This window comes from Pteropus alecto, unplaced genomic scaffold (genome assembly GCF_000325575.1).
Source record: "Pteropus alecto unplaced genomic scaffold, ASM32557v1 scaffold92, whole genome shotgun sequence".
NCBI classification, from domain to species: Eukaryota; Metazoa; Chordata; class Mammalia; order Chiroptera; family Pteropodidae; genus Pteropus; species Pteropus alecto.
The window spans coordinates 4,781,358-4,799,054 of NW_006432447.1; the positions used below are offsets into that span (position 1 = coordinate 4,781,358).

Sequence of the window (17,697 nt, forward strand, 5' to 3'; positions counted from 1 at the left end):
CTGTTTCTCCCACTCTGACATGTGGCTCACATTAATACTCCCTATCATTTCTGACTGATATCAGATAGAAAAACACAACCACACATATATGTGTAATATGTGGATATATACACATGCACACATATGTATGTGTATATCACTGCATGGAACAACTTCTTACCTGCAGCCAATTTTTTCTGCCAGCTATGATTTACCAACTATAGAGAAGGCTAATGAAAAGGATTCATTTAAAATATGACTTGGGCCTGTTCTCAATATGATAGCTGCCCCTTTCCCCATTCTTCAAAGTACATGCACCTATATTCTGGACTTAGATGACAAGACAAAAAACAATGCATACATAAACATATTATGTGTTGTTATTTACTTCAACATTTTGCTTTCCTACATTAAAAATATCTCACACCTCTGATAATAGAGTATATCCTACCAATTCTTAGTCATAACTTCCATGATATGCACTAGACTAAGTTAAAACAAATAGCTTCAGGAAGTTTCAAGACTGTAAAGCTTGAGTCTAGGTAAAAATAGTAGTTGGCCAGAAACAGCTTTTTTTAAGGAAATCAGAAACTTTATAACAAAGGCAGGGTAAGAAAACCTTTTCTGTAAAGTGTCACACAGTCTCCATCACATATTCACTTTTTGTAACACTTTAAAATGTAAAATCATTCTTAACTGAGGACAGAAAAAATAGTTTTTGAGGAGTTCTAATTAAAATAGTGGATTAAATACAAGTTGGTTTTTTTGTTGTTTTTTTTTTTTTTTTAATGAAATTAGCACAGGGCAAAACCTACAGGAAAGCAAACAATATTAAAAAAATTTTGGAAGCTAAAAGACAAATGAACAACTAGTAACTAATTCATTTAGTGAATTCTAGAAAGGTAAAGCTTAACCCTAACTGCTAAAAAGGAGTTGAAAAACCCAATTTACACCTTGGAATTCACAAAAGATTCAGGAACTGGCAGCACCTGGTCTTGCTTTAACTGAGAGAAGAAAGGGCTAAATAAGGAAGACTGGGTGAAAGCTATCTGAGAAGCAGTTAAATCCTTAGGCGTTTCCTCCCCAAATCAAATAGTTGGCTACTCAACTCTGAACTGAAGGTCACCAGATATAACTGAAGATCTGCAAACTGTACCAAAAGTGGGAGACTGAGAATTCTAGTCCCTTATACAAAAAACAAACAAACAAAAAAACCTGGTGGCCAAGACTTCAGCCTTCAAGCAGATTGAGTTTTCCCCTCATGAACCTGATTCAAGAGGAAACACCTCCCAGACATCAGGGTTTTCTCAGAAAAGAGTTCACTTGGATCACCATGCAATGAAGTACAGTCTTTAAGTCCCCACAACTCGGGTTTTCTGTCACAAATAACATCCAACGATCACTGACACTTGAAGTAATTAAGGTTCCAACATAAAAGTTAGAGACTAATATAGAAGAAACAAAGTCTGCAAAAAAGAAAACGTATTTTTTTAAAAAAGTCATTTATAGCCTCAGAAATTAGTGCATTCCATGAAACAAGCACAGATGTTCTCTATAAAAATTTTTGAGAACAAAAAAGAGCTCTTGAGAAATCAAAATCTTGACAGCAATAGTGAAATTTTCAACAGAAGGGTTAGGAAATTAAGTTAAGGAAGCCTCCCACATAAAATTGAGCAAAAAGATTAGGAGATAAAAAACAGCAGAAAAAAAAGGAAAACTAGTCTAAGAGATCCAAACAAATAACAGAAGTTTCAGACAGAGGAAAAAATAGGAGAGGAAATCTTTGTTATAGACTGAACTTCATTGCCCCCAAAATTCATGTTGAAGTCCTAAAAACCCTAATGTGACTGTATTTGAAAATAGAAGATAATTATAGTTAAATGAGGTCATAAGGGTGGGGCCCTAATCTAAAAGGACCAAATCCTAAGAGGAAAGCCCAAGATATTGCTCTCTCCCCAGAAAGGCCTTGTAAAGACACAGTGAAAAGGCGGCTGTCTATAAACCAGAAAGAGATCTCATCAAAAACCCACTCTGATACCTACCACCTTGATCTTGAATTTCTAACCTTGAGAACTGTAAGAAAATAAATTTCTGTTTAAACCACACAATCTGTGGTATTTTGTCATGATGGCCCAAGAAAACTAATATCACCATCAATGAAATAATCCAAGAACAAAGGTCCCAGAACTGATGAATATAATTTTGCAGATTTGGAGGGCCTGATGATATCCAGGAAAACACACAAAAATAAATGTATGCCAAGGCATAACCTCATGAAATTTCATAATACAAGAGATACAAAATTCCAGAAAGCCAAAAAACATTAGAATCGGGAATCAGAATGTCCTCAGAATTCTCAAAAGGATGAGAAGGTAGAAAACAATGGAGATGCCTTCAGAATTCTGAAGGGAAATTATTGCCAACCTAGAATTCATTACCCAACCAAATCAAGTGTGAAGACCAAAAAAAAAAAATCATCAATGCAAGATCTTAACCTTTCACAAGAATCCATTACAAAATATACTCCATCAAAAGGAAGGGTCAACCCAAAGAACTACATGATTCACAGAGACAAGGAGATTTAACACAGGAGACCGGCAAAGGGAGTCACCAGTTCTATGGTAAAAGGAGAAATCCCAGAAACTACTATGGATCACCTAGAAAGCTGATTTGAGTCGATACAAAAACTGGTAGATAAGAACAGAGCAATTCTACTCCCAGGTATACATATCCAAAAGAAATGAGTGTGTATGTCTCCTAAAAGACTTCTAAGTAAATGTTTATAGCAGCTTTGTTCATAATAGCAAAAACAAAAACAAAAACTGGAAACAAACCAAATATTCATTACTGGTGAATTTTTTTTAAATTTCATCCAATGGAATACTACCATCAAAAAGAAAAAAAAAGAACTATTACTACACCAAACATCATCGGTGAATCGCATAAACACAATGTTAAGCAAAAGCAACCCTCCACAAAAAAGCTCCATTTATATGAAGTTCAAAAAAAGGCAAAAATAACCTATGGTCCTATGATAGTCACAATAATGATTACTTTTTGGGGGAGGCTAAGATACTGATTGAAGAGAAGCATGAGTGAGCCTTCTGGAGCACTGGAAAATATTCTATACCTTGATCTGGGTGTTGGGTATATAATGTCTACAAATGCGAAAATTCACTGAGGTATACACTAAAATTTGTGCACTCTGCAATTTAAAAAAAAATTAACAATATTTTCTCAAAACAAGTTTTTAAAGAAATTAATGAGATTTTCAATTAAATTGCACAACAAAAATTAACCAAAAGGAGAAAAATTTTAAGGTATTATACCCAAAGATCTATATTTCAAGAGTTACTTACAATAAGGGGGGCAGGGGAAACCTTGGAAATAACACAATAAATGAATGCCATGCAAACCCTGGATTTCTCTGGTATGAGAGAAAAATTATTATTCAGCATCAATCTGTTAACTAGCAGTCAAACTTAATAGTAATTAACCTAAGGGAGCCATAACCTAGACATAAGAGCATGTTCACAAATTCCAAGGCAAAAAAGAGTTTGACTATTCAAGATCCAAAGAGCAGCCGAAAAGAAAAGAAAAATGGCAAGGGATGAAGCTACATGTAGGCCTTAGAGGCCTTTTTAAGAACAATTAAAAAAAAAAAAAAAAAAGTCCTAGAGCGCAGAATTCTGGGGAGAAGAGGTTGTACACAAAGTATTATAAATATTTTCAAAAATAAAAAATGTTATTATTCAAGAACATGTAAACCTAGAGGTGATTGAGCATTTCCAAGGAAAATTTCCCAATACCTTGTTTAATTAATAAAACGTTTTTTAATACAGCTAGAATGCTTAAAAAGTACAAGGCCCATAAATTATTTGCTCTATCCATTACTTGAGATGATCTAGATACAACATGATTTGAAAGTATGTACTGAAATTTTTTGGAAGGCTGAGTCTTTAAAAACAAACAAACAAAAAAAAGCACCCTTTTTAGATGCATCCATTTTTTTAGATTTCCCCAAGCCATATTCTTACTGCTTTATTCAACTGGTCTGTGTGGGGGGGAAATAAATAAATAAATAAACAACAGAAATTATCCATACCATATTTACGCTCAATTTAGGAATCCTGAAGTACAATTTCAAGATTAAAGAGAATCAGCATTTCAACAGTTTATTTTAGCAGATAATTTATTTAAACAAATAAAACCAACCCATTATAAACAACCAAACATTAAAAGAGAAATAGCTTCTAACATGTTTCAGACCAAAAAAGTACAGCATTCCTTCTAGAGACATTTCACTTGATAGTTTTCTGTGCTACCTGTCTTACACCATTCAACTTTTGCTACATAAATATGAGAAAAATACCAAGGCAACTCAATGCTGCTGCTATTAACAGAAACTAATTTAGAGTTAAGAGGGAAAAAATGTGAAGAACAAATATATAAAAGCTCTAACTCCCCAAATGGAACAAATGATTTTCAGAATGTTTTGCTCAATAAGCAGTCACTCAATAATCTGGTTCTTGACAGATGAACAAAATGATAAAGTAGCAAAATGTTACCGTTCTAACAATCAAAAAGAGAAAAAGAACATTTAGCTAAATCATTAAATTTAGTTAACTGATAAGCCCTTAGGGGTTTCCCCCAAACCATTACACTATTCCCATCTATTTTCAAGACCCCCAAAGATTCAGTTTCCTTATCGAGAAATTCAAACTCCAACAGTAAAATTTATAAGATATTCATTCACTTTTTAATGGGTCACAAGACTCAACTGTAGAGATATTATTTTTGTTAATGTTACTGATACTTCTAACAAACACAGAAAAAGACTATATGTAAACTTTTAAGTCACTGTTTAAATAATTTAAACAAGTCATGAAGGTTCCCCTGCCCTCATATAAAAGTTCTGAATTTAAGAAGACATATACAGAATGCAAAGTAATGTGAAGCAAAGAACACAAAATAACATTGCAAGAGATGAGTAGTACAGTTTCATAAAAAATACACAGAACTTGAGTTAGGACATCAAGGGCTGAGTCTCAGCTCTGCCACCATCACAAGATGTGTGAATTTCAGTGCGGTTATTCCGTACTGATTGCATTTTCTCTACCTATAAAATGGAAGGGTAGATTCCAACTTTCCCACATTATTGTTCCATGATATTATGATACAAGCCACATCAGAATAAAAATCAAAGGAATGCAAAAACAGTAAGGATTATGGGTTCAAAACAAAACAACACAGGGAACAGAAAGATCTGGAAAGCTGTACTGAAAGAGTAAAAATGAAACTTCAACAAAATTTGACTTAATTTGCTACTTGAGTACTTTAGGAGAAAATTTTTCTTTTAAAGAATAGGCAGGTAATACATAGACATTCAAATCTCAACAGGTAAAAAAGTAGAAAAATACAATGTCTAAATGAGGAGAGACTGGTTTGTTGGCAGTGGACAGCTCCTATAGAGAAATAGTGCTGTCATTAGAAAAAAATAGGGGAGCTATTGCTGGTTTAACACCGAGGGATATGTTCAAAGCATTACTTTAAGACTAGGCAGAAGATTGGACATACTGAGTAGGAAGAAAAGGCAGACTGAAAACCTAGTTAAAAGCTAGTAAAAATGAACAGATAGCTGAAAATTTTTTCAAAAAATGGCTGACAAAAATTGGCCAATGTTATGTGGATGGAGGAAGTCAATGATAAAACTGGGTAATTGAAAACATAGTATCACTTAAACAGTCAGCATATAGAATCGGTTTTGAAGGAAAGACTATAAATTCTACCTTTGAAACAGGGTCATCCCAATAGAATTACTGACTTAATTAAATAATCTTTATTGTCATTTTTTGCCGTTAGTTGTCTTCTAAAACTGCATAGCAAAATATTTATGAAGATTGTTAAATCCTTAGTGATTTCACAGTTTCCTCCAATTTTATGTATTGACTAAATAATCATTTAGTCTTCAGGTGTAGGTAAAAAAATTTGGTATTTTTCCATTTTATAAAGATGAGTAAATTGTAAAAGTTATTAAACGATGATAGAAAACAATGTACATCTGTATTTATTAAATCAAGTCTTCCTGACAAGTGATTTATAACAATCACATCAAATCTACCTTGAACTTTGGCAGGAAAGTTCTCAAAGGTCCAAGAGAAAAATAAATTCAGAGGCATAAATTATCATTTAATATTTAACAAAACATTCTATGTATGCTTCAGGTTCTGTTTACATGGACCTGAAAGCAATGGTAAAATCTGGACTAAAAGATAACGCTTAGAAAAATAAAGCAAACATTGAACATAAATAAATAAAGCAAAAATTTAACATAACGTGAACAAGCCCAGTTAAGGTATCTTGAACACTCTGCAAATAGTGTTTATAGATATTATAGCTATTTCTTACAGATCAGTTTTCCCAAAGAAGAAAATGAAAGAATTTGTAATCGAGATAGAATGAAAATATTAGTCAACCGACGCGTATTTCTTCAGTTACTATCAAACTGTGAATGGGATGTCTATTTAAAAACTGAACATTATTGACAACCACCAAACAAAACCTTCTTGACTTATTTCCCCATTTACTTTGTGACCCTGCTGAAAACTGAGACTTCAGGAACAGTGCTTTCCAGGTGCTTAATATATGGTTGGTTTTTCACAAACCTACCAAAGTAAGATTTTAAAAATGAATAGTGCTGCTCTTGCAACACTTACCCGTTTTAACCGGACACTAAGCTTCTTTGCTCATCACCCAAGATGGGGTTAGAAAGTTCTCCTTCCCTCTTTCTTAACTCCTAAGGTTTCTTACCAAATCTAATGATAATTATTTTTAGGTGATCAGTTCATCAGTTCGACATTACTTGAGCGTCTATAATGTTACGGTTCTCAGCTCTGAACAAAACCCTGTTCCCCAAGCTTCTAACGGCAATTTAACTTTTATATAAACACAAAGTTACAAAACCAATCTATTGAAATATTTTTTTTACTGGACATATTACAATTCAATTCAAAAGCTCAAAGCCCAAGCAACTCACGTACGAATCTACAGCAGGGCCACACAATTAAAATAATCCAGATTTACCAAGACCCAGAGAAACAGTAGGGGTGGGGGAGGGGCACAGGGCGCATCCCGAGGATGTCCACCTTCCGCACAGGACCAGGGTCCCTTCCCATCTCTCCAGCTGGATGTGAGCGCGCCCCTTCCCTCCTCTAACAAGTCCCTAACTTCCTGGCTTTGCATTACGCCACAGCAGGCAAAAAGACTTTCCCGAGTGGAAAAGAAACAGAGAAGCAGGCACGCTGCACACTCGATCACCCAGCCTTTCAGGGATCGCCGGCTGGGGCGGTCATCCCCACCTGGGGCTCTGGTACCGAACAAGGAAGCCGCGGGGCCGCTCCCCGCGGGGCAGTGACCGAAGGGTCGCGCGGAGCCACGGCGCAAACGCCCAGGCGGGGCCGATCGGCCTCCCCGCCCCCTCCAGCTCAGCTCTGGGCCCGCAGACGGCGCCCCCGGGGCCAACTTCACTAGGGAAGAGGAAGCAACGTAGCTAATAACAGGCTGTGTGAACGTAAAGAAAGGCTCTCTGTGAGTCTGCCTGCCAGCAGGGCTGTCTCTCCTTCCCTCTGCCGAGCCCCGGCGGCCCCAGCTCACCTGAGGAGGGTACCGGTACGCCGCCGCGGTCGCCGCGATGGCCGTTACGGCACGAGGCCTCCGCTCAGCCGCCGCGTAGCTCTCGGGAGAGGGGCGGGGCGCGAAAGGCAGGCGGGCGGAGCTGCAGTGCCGACTGGCCGTGAGGCCGTGGGCGGATCCGCGCGGGCAGGAAACCCCCTCCTGGTCCAATTTGATAGGTTCAATTGCTCCCTTCCCTTCCATCTCTGACGCGAGAGCGGTCTGCGCCGCTCTGGGATTGGACGAGCCTGACTGTCAATCGAGCGCTGTGCTGGGCGTGAAACGAGCTGAGGCTGCGCGGCAGAAAGAGAGTTAGAGGGTAAGAAGTGCCCGATTTACGTTGTTTTTTCTCTTTCGTTGAGTACATTGGGCCTTCCTTTGCGCCGCAGGAGAGACTCCATGGCAAAAATGACTGCTTCTCGAAGTCAGCCCCAACTTCTCTGGGATTTTCCTCCTGATTTCTTAACCTGAAGAGGGTTTCGCCAGATGAAGGTTCTTAGGGGCGAGGAGCAAAAAAGAACAAACCAAAATGCCTGGAAATGGTGGTGACCTGAGAGAAAAATGTAAGATGTATGCTTCATTTGAGCCACAAACCGAAATAAGCGGAGTCTGAGAGTCTTCGAAGTGTTCTGGCGCATAAGTAGCTTCCAGTCTCGTTTGCGGTAGTCGTGCTCTTATGGGGAAGAACAGTGACCTTGGGTGTTAGTTAGGTCTGCCCACTTTTAGGGGTCAAGCCTCAGCCACCTGCTGGGTCATCACGAAGTTAGTTCTCCCGACGCCAGGGCTGCAGCCCCCCACAACATTCCTCATTTCTTTTCTAACCATCTTTCTTGCTCAGCTTAGGCTTTCCTCCCCAGGGAAACCTGCTTGGGTTAGGTACCCTTTCTGGAGCACGGGTATTTTCCTTATACAAGCTGTTGAAATAGTTTGTCCATATCCCTATCTAGATTGTAAACTCCATTAAGTAAGGAGCCATATCAGTTTTTAGTTTCTCCCCAGTGCCTAGCACGTGATAGATGGATAGTAAATATTGTTGAAGGCATTAATACATCTTTTCCCTTCTTTAATCCTAGTCCTGACTGTAAGTCCCAAGAGGTCACACTTTTTTGTATTTAACTTTAAAATTACTTATTTGAGTGGTGCTAAATTTATGTGGTTTGCTTGCTATATATAAGATCACAAAGTCAAGCACAAATCACCAAGTTGGCTGGTGCAAGTACATCATCAAACTGGGCAACAGCTACTCCATGTCTACATCCCATTATTAGCATCCAAAGCGAATAATACAAGTGAATTTTGAATTTATTCTAAGGGTCTAAATACCTTTGCATATTTTATCATGGCTGCTATGGACTGAATTGTGTGTCCTATATATTGAAGCCCTCACCCCTAATGTGACTGTATTTGGAGACAGAGGCTCTATGAGGTAATTGAAGTTGATAGAAGTGACAAGAGTGGGGCCCTAATCCTACATGATTAGTGTCTTTATAAGAAGAGACACCAGAGAGCTTATTCTTTCCACCATGGGGGGACACAGTAAGGAGGCAGCCATACAAGCCAGGAAGAGTTCTCATCAGAAACTGATCTTGCCAACACCCTGATATGTAACTTCCAGCCTCCAGAACTGAGAAATTAAATTTCCATTGTTTAAGGCATTTAGTCTGTGGTATTTTGTTATGGCGGCCTGAGCCAAGTAATACAATAGTTTTATTTGTCGATACATCTTAAAAAGTTTATGGATCGAGATATTTATTTTTGAAGCTGGAAAAACCATTACTCAGAGATTAAAACTATTTCTCTAAAATCACACAGTGAACTGTTAACAAAATCTACCTCAATTCAATTCTAGTTACATATTTAACATGTGATGGGTCAGGGAATGTGAATACAAACAACAGTTAAGTAGTCTTTGTGATCAGGTAGCTTATACCACTACCTTAAGTGGTGAAAATAAACCCAGAAAAAATATACTAAAGCCATGGATTTTATTTTGTAAGGGAATACATATTTCGAATGGGCCAATGACCTGAACAGACTTTTCACAAGATTTTGATGCAGATCTTTTGACGACTCCTGTCTGCCACCTCTTTAAGCAATAGAATTAAGGGATTTAAAAGTGTTTTAGTTCCCCGTAAACATGTGTTTTTCCTGTTGTTTTCCTTGTTTTCTCTTCATCCATTTTTACCAGGAACTCTTTTAAAATTTTTTATAAAAAAGAGAAATTAAAAGATAAATAAGGAAACAGCATTAAAAGAGGAAAGCACTGGGTGGAAGGGTAGTTAGGCCAAAAGTCATGTATGAAACTGCAGTATGGTATATTTAGAAGGAATGAATTCCATGTTCTTATGGGGTGGGAGTTGTTCCAGAGACTTCCTTTCACACACCCTGTCTCCCCAACTTCCAAATATAAACATGCATGTGGCTTCTTTTTCCTCTCCTAGCGGAACTCAAACCAAAACAGGAATCACCCTTGGTAATTAGTGCTGAATGGACCAGGGTCTAGCCAGAATCAGGCAACAAGAAAATTTCAGTCAGAATTTAAGACCTGTGGAATGAAAATGGGGCTTCTGATATGGTAGCCAATCTTTCCCAGGAAACTCTTGGTAGCTTATAGTTAGAAGTGATTAGAGACAATGATCTGGTTTAGCATCACTGTCAGACAGGACCATTTAGGACCAAAACAAAACAAAACAAAACAACAACAACAACAAAAAACCCTACCTACTAATCAGCAAGAAGTAACTAATCAGAGGCTTGATTGTGAGGTATAGAAATTAGTAGACCCTGGTAACTAAATTTAATTTCTGGATTGAGTGTTGTTATGTTTTAATGAGAAATAATTCAACTAAATTTATTAAGAGTTCATTCTGTGGTAGACACTACAACAGGTACTGGAGATCTGAAGATCAGTCTTAAAAGAGCTCAATCCAGTGTCAGAATGAGATTTAAACAGATACTTAATAGAGTAAGTACAACAATAGGTATGTCCAGGGGACATTAAGCCTCAGGGAGAAGGGAGTTATGTGGTCAGGCTAGTCAGGCAATTAAGTAGGCAAAAAGAAGGCCTTTCCACATGGAGGGGCCTGTGTAAAAAAAAGGTATTACACAATCGCATAATATGCTGGAGCAAAAGATGACTAGAAATGTAAGCAATATCGGGTTATGGAAGTTAAGGACCTTAAACTTTATCTTATCGTCAATAAGAAGCCATCAAAGGGTTTTCTTTCAGCACTTTGAAATATCATTATTTTCTGGCCTCCATTTTTCATGAGAAGCTAGCTGTAATTATCATTGTTTTCCTGAAGGTCATATTTTCTCTGGCTGCTTTTTTGGGGGTTTTTTTGTTTTTTGTTTTTTGTTTTTGTCTTTATGAAAGATCTTGTTTTTTGGGGGTTTTAGTAGGTAGGGTTTTTTGTTTTTTGTTTTTTGTTTTTTGTTTTTGTCTTTATGAGCAGTTACACTATGTTTCTAGGTATGTTTTTCTTTGTATTTATCCACTTTGGGTTCCTTTATTTCCCTGAATATGTGGATTGCTGGTTGTTGTTGTTTCCTTTTATCAGATTTGGAAAACTTTTGGCCAGTATTTCTTCAACTATTTTTTCTACTCCATTTGCTCTCTCTCTTCCTCTGAGACTATACTTATACTTTTGCCAGACTTCTTAGTCCTTATTACAGGTCATTCCAGGCTCTGTTCTTTTTTTTCCAAATCTTTTTCTTTCTGTACTTCAATTTGGAATAATTTATTTTGTGAGCCAGTATCTAGTAATTCCTGGAAAATATGAATGTTAACATTTTCCCAAAAGCATAGATACTCTGCTAATGACTATAGGTTCCTTTGGGGGAAGATTTGGAGACATAATAGTCAAGAAACTAGAAATCACAAGATATTACAACAGAGAATTTAGTATTGTGTGTTGATGGACTGAAAAAGCAAAAAGAAAGCACTGAAGTAGGCCAGAGGTAGCAGCTACCTCCCCTAAAGCAAGTGAAAAAGAGGAATCAAGGTTGGACTATCAGGTCTCAAAAGCTCAGAGGAATGACCCAGCTGAGCTATAGCTCAGATCCCTGAGAAGATGCTATCCAGCTGGTCCTTCTTCTACTGAAGGATAGGATGAGACCGGTTCGGGGTGGGGGTGGAGGTGGGGGTGGAGATGAGCCAAAAGAAGCTCAAGGCTGAAATCAGTCACTCCCGCTAGAACAAAGGACCATTGCTTATTGCTAAGATAACAATGACAGAAACTTCAATCAGAAAAGAAGAAGCCCTTTTGCCCCTCTCCTGTCTTCCAGTCACTCTCTAATGCCCTTTATTGATGGAATCTAGTGAGGCATCAGCTAGCATAGGCAAAATGTAGTTTGCAGGGTCTGACCGTGGCATCACAGAGGAAAGTATAGAAGGGTAAATTTGGAGCTGAGATAGCTCAATAACAATAGTGGAATAACCAGTACCATATCAACACTGGTTTGAGCTTAGTAAAAATTGTTCAAATTAGACCCAAATTAATGCCACCTTATATGCTTTTATAGACTTTTAATCCCTTTTGACAAGAATCTCTTTTGACAGTTTTCTGCTTATACTATGATTACTGCTAATGTCTTTTTCAGGGGTATGGAGTACCTTTACTGAAGCTCATACATGTACTTACTACAAAAATCTAAACAAGGGCAATTTTGGAAGAGATCCTATAACTGAGGATAAGCAGACCCTGTCCCAGCATTAGGCCTCCCACCATCAGGCACAAAATGGCATAGACTAAGTAGAGCTGGCAAGAATTCAGGCTTCTCCCTACCTCCATTTCCTATGCATTGCCTAATGTGGCCATAGCAAGGGGAAGCTCCTTTCTCTTGTTCCCTCCTTCTTGCTTAACTGAAGCTCCCTTACCCAGCCCAATCACCTCTAGTTTCCTAATGCAAATAGATAATAACAAAACAGGGCTTTGTATTCAGCATTTCACCTTATACTGTACTTTTCACAAATGAAGATTTTTGAATATTGAAGGATTTTTATTGAACATTTGTAGAGCATTGGGCATGAACATTTTTCTAATTTTTGAACTTTAAGAACACAGAAGTTCCATCTAAAAAGAGTCACTTCTTCACGCCTATGTTCTTTAGTGATGAAAGTTACCATTCTCCTATCACAGTTACCTTTTATTAATAACAATAAAGACACCAGGTTCGTGACATTTCACATATTTAATATGTTTTTTAATATATTAGAGTATAATAAATTTTTCTACATCTGCATATATTAATTATATATTTTATATATAGCACTGTCAGTTATACAACACAAAAGATATAGGTAAACATTAAAATGGCAATGTACCTATTAATAACTGATGGTTAACATGATAATAATCAGAGATTCACTTAATGGGAGAATCTAGTATTTCCTGATAATCCTGCCTTCTTAAATTTCTCCAGTAAAGTTTATAACCAGCAAGGACAAAAACACTAATCATAATGATTACCCCTCCAAAGACATCATAGACACTAGGAAATATGTGTAACACTAGAAGCTGCAAGACCATAGCTACCACTATCTCCAGATGTTGTACTGTGCTGACCAAAGCTGGATGGAATTTGTCTAAGGCGTAATAAACGCCTAAGAATGCTGCAGTAGAACAGATGCATATAGCAATAAGATAACTCCAGGTTTCTGCATCTAATGGGATGATGGGTTCTTGAAGAATGAACATAGTAGATACTCCCCAGACTGTCCCAGTCCAACCAAAGGTAAACAGTGCCGTCCACATGCTGATCTTCTCCTTAATGGATCTGTATACTATCATGGAAAGAGCAGTGGTCAGTCCAGCCATCACAGTCATAGTGTATCCAAAGGCTTCTTTCCAGGCATTTAACAAGGAATTGTCTTCATCAACAATGTTGGGGATCATGACAAGACAAACACCTAAGATGCTGCAAACAACTGTAGCCGTGTCAACATAAGCCATTTTCTCATCTACAAGTAAAAAAGCCAAAATGGCACTGAAGACTGTGGTTGTGGCTCTCCACATAGTGGTACCATTGCTGGGAGGAACTATTGAAAATGATGTATAAGCACACGTGATAGAGATGACATTGCATACGCCATAAAAGAAGAGTCGTAATCTGTATCCACTGGGTCCAAAGGGGGCCTCCTGGTAGTAACACACAACTAATACAGATAAAACCTGCAAGACAGAACGGATAAAAATCAGTTCCAGAGATGGAACTTTAGAACGATCAGAAACAAGCCTAGTGATAAGAGCTACACATCCATGAGCCAAAGCAGATCCAAACAACACTATCCACATTTTTCTGGACTGGAAAATGTTTTTTTCTGCAAAGCTCTGAAATTGTCCAATCTCATTGGTCATCGGGTCATCTGTTGCTGGAGGTCGGGTGTCCATGGTTCCAAAAAAGGTTCTTCCTTTTCTTTTCATTTCACTCAGCAGGCCTTTCTTTGGATTTTCTTCCATAAAATTTCCATAGTCTTCATTGATTTCTTCATATCCATCATCCCCAGGCTGGGGATAATACGAAGTATATTTTACCATTACTGTATTGGGATGTATTTTCACCCGTTTTTTAACTGGATATTTTTTGGAAGGAGAAGTATCCATTTCTTCAGATAATCAATTCTATTTAAGAAAAAAAAAAAAGACAAATGTACATATTCAGTGGAAATTTAGTTTTAATTTATATTATAATCACATATATCAATTCAATAATGAAGTAGAAGTTGTAACAGAAGTTTTTTTAAAAAGTAATAGAGAAAAATGATCTGGCAGTATGCCTTATCAGATGTATGAGGCCAAACAAAATAATCTACCCTTTTTCACTCTCAAGTCTGCTCCTATTTTTCATTCTGCTTATTCTTGATTCATTCAGCTCTATTTCCTATCTTTACAGTACAATCAACTGATATTTTTTCCATCTTTTCATTACTACCTGTCTCTCCCCCATAAGAAAAATAAAAAAATAAATTACAACTTAGATCAAACCTTCTCATTGTGTCCATTTTCTACATTAGAAATGTAAATGTGTAAGTCTAAAGTCTTTTGTGTAACCACTTCTGTATAGTACCAGAATTAGCCTTATGTTATAAATGATAGTGATTTTTTAAACATTTATACTGGCTCCTCATACATTTCAGATACATAGATATACTCAAAAAAATTGATTTACTGACATTCATGAATTGGTGTGTACAACCTTTCTGATGCGCAATCGAGCAATGTATGTCTTTTAACTGAGATTTTACTGAAACTACCCTTTAATTCATCAATACCACTTCTAAGATTTTACCCTAAAGACATGATCACAAGATGCTTTTTACTTTACGTGTAAGAAGAAAAAAAAGGAAAACATACATATTTACATATTTGTTTATATAACAAAGAAATTATGGAACAATACAAAGAAACTAATAATTGTTGGGGTGGGACAGGGAACAAGAATGGAAGAAAGCCTGAGAGAAAGGCTTTTTACAGTATAGCTTTTTATATTTTTATTTTTGGACCATGATATTGTTAAAAAATTAAAAGCTAAAGCAAAATGTGCATCTGTTATTGAAGAAAAAGAGCATACAAAAAAGTGTGGGGAAAATATGAATAGGAAAGTCTTTTGTAGCTTACTTACTACAATGACCCTTCATACAAAGGAATACTATGCATCCATTAAACACAACAATGTAGATTTTTATTGACATAGAAAGATGTCCATGACACATTGTCGAGTGGGAAAAAAGTTAAGCTTCTTGTAAGGATTATATGAGATAATACACATAAAGAATTTGCCACAGTGCTGGCATATAGTAAACTCTCAGTAAATGTTAACAATAATTTCAGCTTCCTTTTGAAAAGCTGGGTGTCTTCTAACATATTATTCTTTCATTGAAACCTGTATTTGTTCAGTTTTCCTTTGTTATCTATCTATCCACTAACAATTTCCTTCCAAATGCTTCTTCCCCCGCTCTCCTCTAAATTTTTTTTTTTTTTGTCCTCATGACATACTCCCTGTTCCTTGCCAAAAACTCATCAGGTCCAGGATCTTAAACCATGATCCAGAAATCAAATCCTATTTTGTTCTTCGATACCAGCTGGGTAGCCAGCTGTTCCATTCCTATTTACTCCGTTCTCTTCTAAAGGACACTACCTTTAGTTGGAAGAAGTCATTTAAAGAAAAGACCACCTGTGCCTCCCAGCCTTTCAGTTTCTTAGCCTGTACCTCCCACTTGCAGTCTTTCCTACATATTGCTATCAGGCTAATCTGATGTTCTTTTTCCCCCAACTTTTATCAGGATATTTCCACTTCAAATCATGACTTCAGCTTCAACAATCCCAAGTTGAATTAATAGTCTTGGTCTCCCAAAGGTATTTTTCTTCATTTATGTTTGCAACCACCATTTTTCCAATTCTTCAACCTAGAAACTAAGGAATACTCTGAATTATCTTTTCTGCTATCACATTTCCATTTGGTATTCAATCTTACTGTATTTGTCTCTGAAATATTTCTCAGATTTTCCCTTTCTCCAATTCCAATTCCATTTTTACCTTCATGATTCTAGACCTGGTTATTGTGAATTCCTATCTAGAATATTACAACACCATCCTAATTAGCCCCCTTGAATCCCAGTCCTTCTTCCCTAAAATCCATCTCTATTATACCACTATGTCATTAATCTGTCTTTAAAAGATTCAAAACAGAAGAAAAACTTCCCTCCAGCTTTCCCCATTCAAGAACCTACAGTGATTTCCTATTGACTACCTCATCAAATTTCAACTCCTCTGCCTGGCTCTCAAGATCCTGCCTAGTCTATCCCCTTTCAATATTTGCCTCCTTAGCACATATACTTTTTTCAATCAGTTCAGTGTCCTCCCTTTTCCTCGCTCCCCACATGTACCTATCATTTCTCTAAGCTTTTATTCTCACTACTTTCTCCTCTGTTCTAACTTTCTACATACTGCTCATCTTTTAAGAGGGCCGAGTCCAAATTCTGCCTTTTAGAAGCAAGCCTTCCTTGACCACTATAGCCACTTATTTTTTCTTTAACATCTGCAGTAGCTCTTCTAATTTTGTAATCTGATCATTTTGTTTCTTAGTTGTCTCAACTCAGTGGAGTTTTGTCTCCAGTCATCGTACACAAATTTGCTATGTTAAATCTCCTTTCCTTGCTGGTCAGCAAGTATCTTAATGACATCTCAGATCCCATAACTTACCATTTGCTATCCATTGTTAAAATTGTGACTTATACCCATTAAAAGCTTTCTCCTTCCCCACTGCACGCCAGATTTGTAGCTCCAGGGGCATGCATGGGGAGAGGATGTGGTCTGCTATTTTACTTCTCCCATTGCCTCCCTTTAGAATCTGTGGGAGGGCAATGTGGTCTGCTTCTGAGACACTTCCTCCAGCTCTCTCTTCTAGGTTGTAGCTCCCCTGGTGTATTGGCTGCTGTTATATTATGGCTTTTTGGTGTACAAACTGGACTAGGCTGAACTACATTCCTCAGTTATTTCATCAATACTAACCTAGGTGCTACAGTCAAGATATTTTACAAGTATGATAAAAGTCCCTAATCAGTTGACTTTTAAGTTAATCAAAAGGAAGACTATCTTGGGTGGGCCTGACCCTTTAAAAGTGGGCTTATGCTTTCCTAGAGCTTGGAGATTCCAAACAGTTCAAGCCCTTGAGGTTCCAGCCTGCTCATGATCTTCCTTTCCTTACTGCCTGTAGACAACAAATTTCAGCCTGTGCACATGGGGTTCCAACATGCTCTTGATCTTTTTTCCTGGCTGCCGTTGTTTATCCAGCCTCTGCAATTGCATAAGCCAATTCCTTGTAATTAATCTCCTACTGGTTTTTGTCTCAAATTGAACTCTGACTGGTACATGTTAGAATTCTCTCTCTGTTGTCTTTGTTTCTCTGTTAACTCTAATAGGCCATCGATACCACTTAGGTTGCAGGCATCATAATGCAAGCTACCTTGGGTAAATTCTGTAGGGCTTCCCTGGTGCACAGATCCCTGATGTAGGAAAGCTTCCTTTCCTAGAGCTTATGGCCCAC

The 17,697-nt window shown here is 37.4% G+C and overlaps 2 protein-coding genes across 4 annotated transcripts in view; both read right to left on the reverse strand.

Annotated features, from left to right (window-relative positions):
- Positions 1-7,766, reverse strand: part of NCK1 (NCK adaptor protein 1) — a 74,795-nt gene extending 67,029 nt beyond the window's left edge. The window contains exon 1 of one of the 2 annotated variants that reach the window (XM_015585801.2): positions 7,633-7,766. The gene's annotated coding sequence lies outside the window, so the exon portion shown is untranslated. The remainder of the gene's footprint in view (positions 1-7,632) is intronic. The other variant, XM_006907215.3, reaches the window with a different exon arrangement.
- Positions 7,767-12,832: 5,066 nt separating this feature from the next.
- Positions 12,833-17,697, reverse strand: part of SLC35G2 (solute carrier family 35 member G2) — a 29,974-nt gene continuing 25,109 nt past the window's right edge. For both annotated transcript variants that reach the window (XM_015585776.2, XM_015585775.2), the window contains exon 2: positions 12,833-14,273. In XM_015585776.2, coding sequence (XP_015441262.1) covers positions 13,017-14,255 — 1,239 coding nt within the window. In that variant the 5' untranslated portion in view covers positions 14,256-14,273 and the 3' untranslated portion in view covers positions 12,833-13,016. The remainder of the gene's footprint in view (positions 14,274-17,697) is intronic.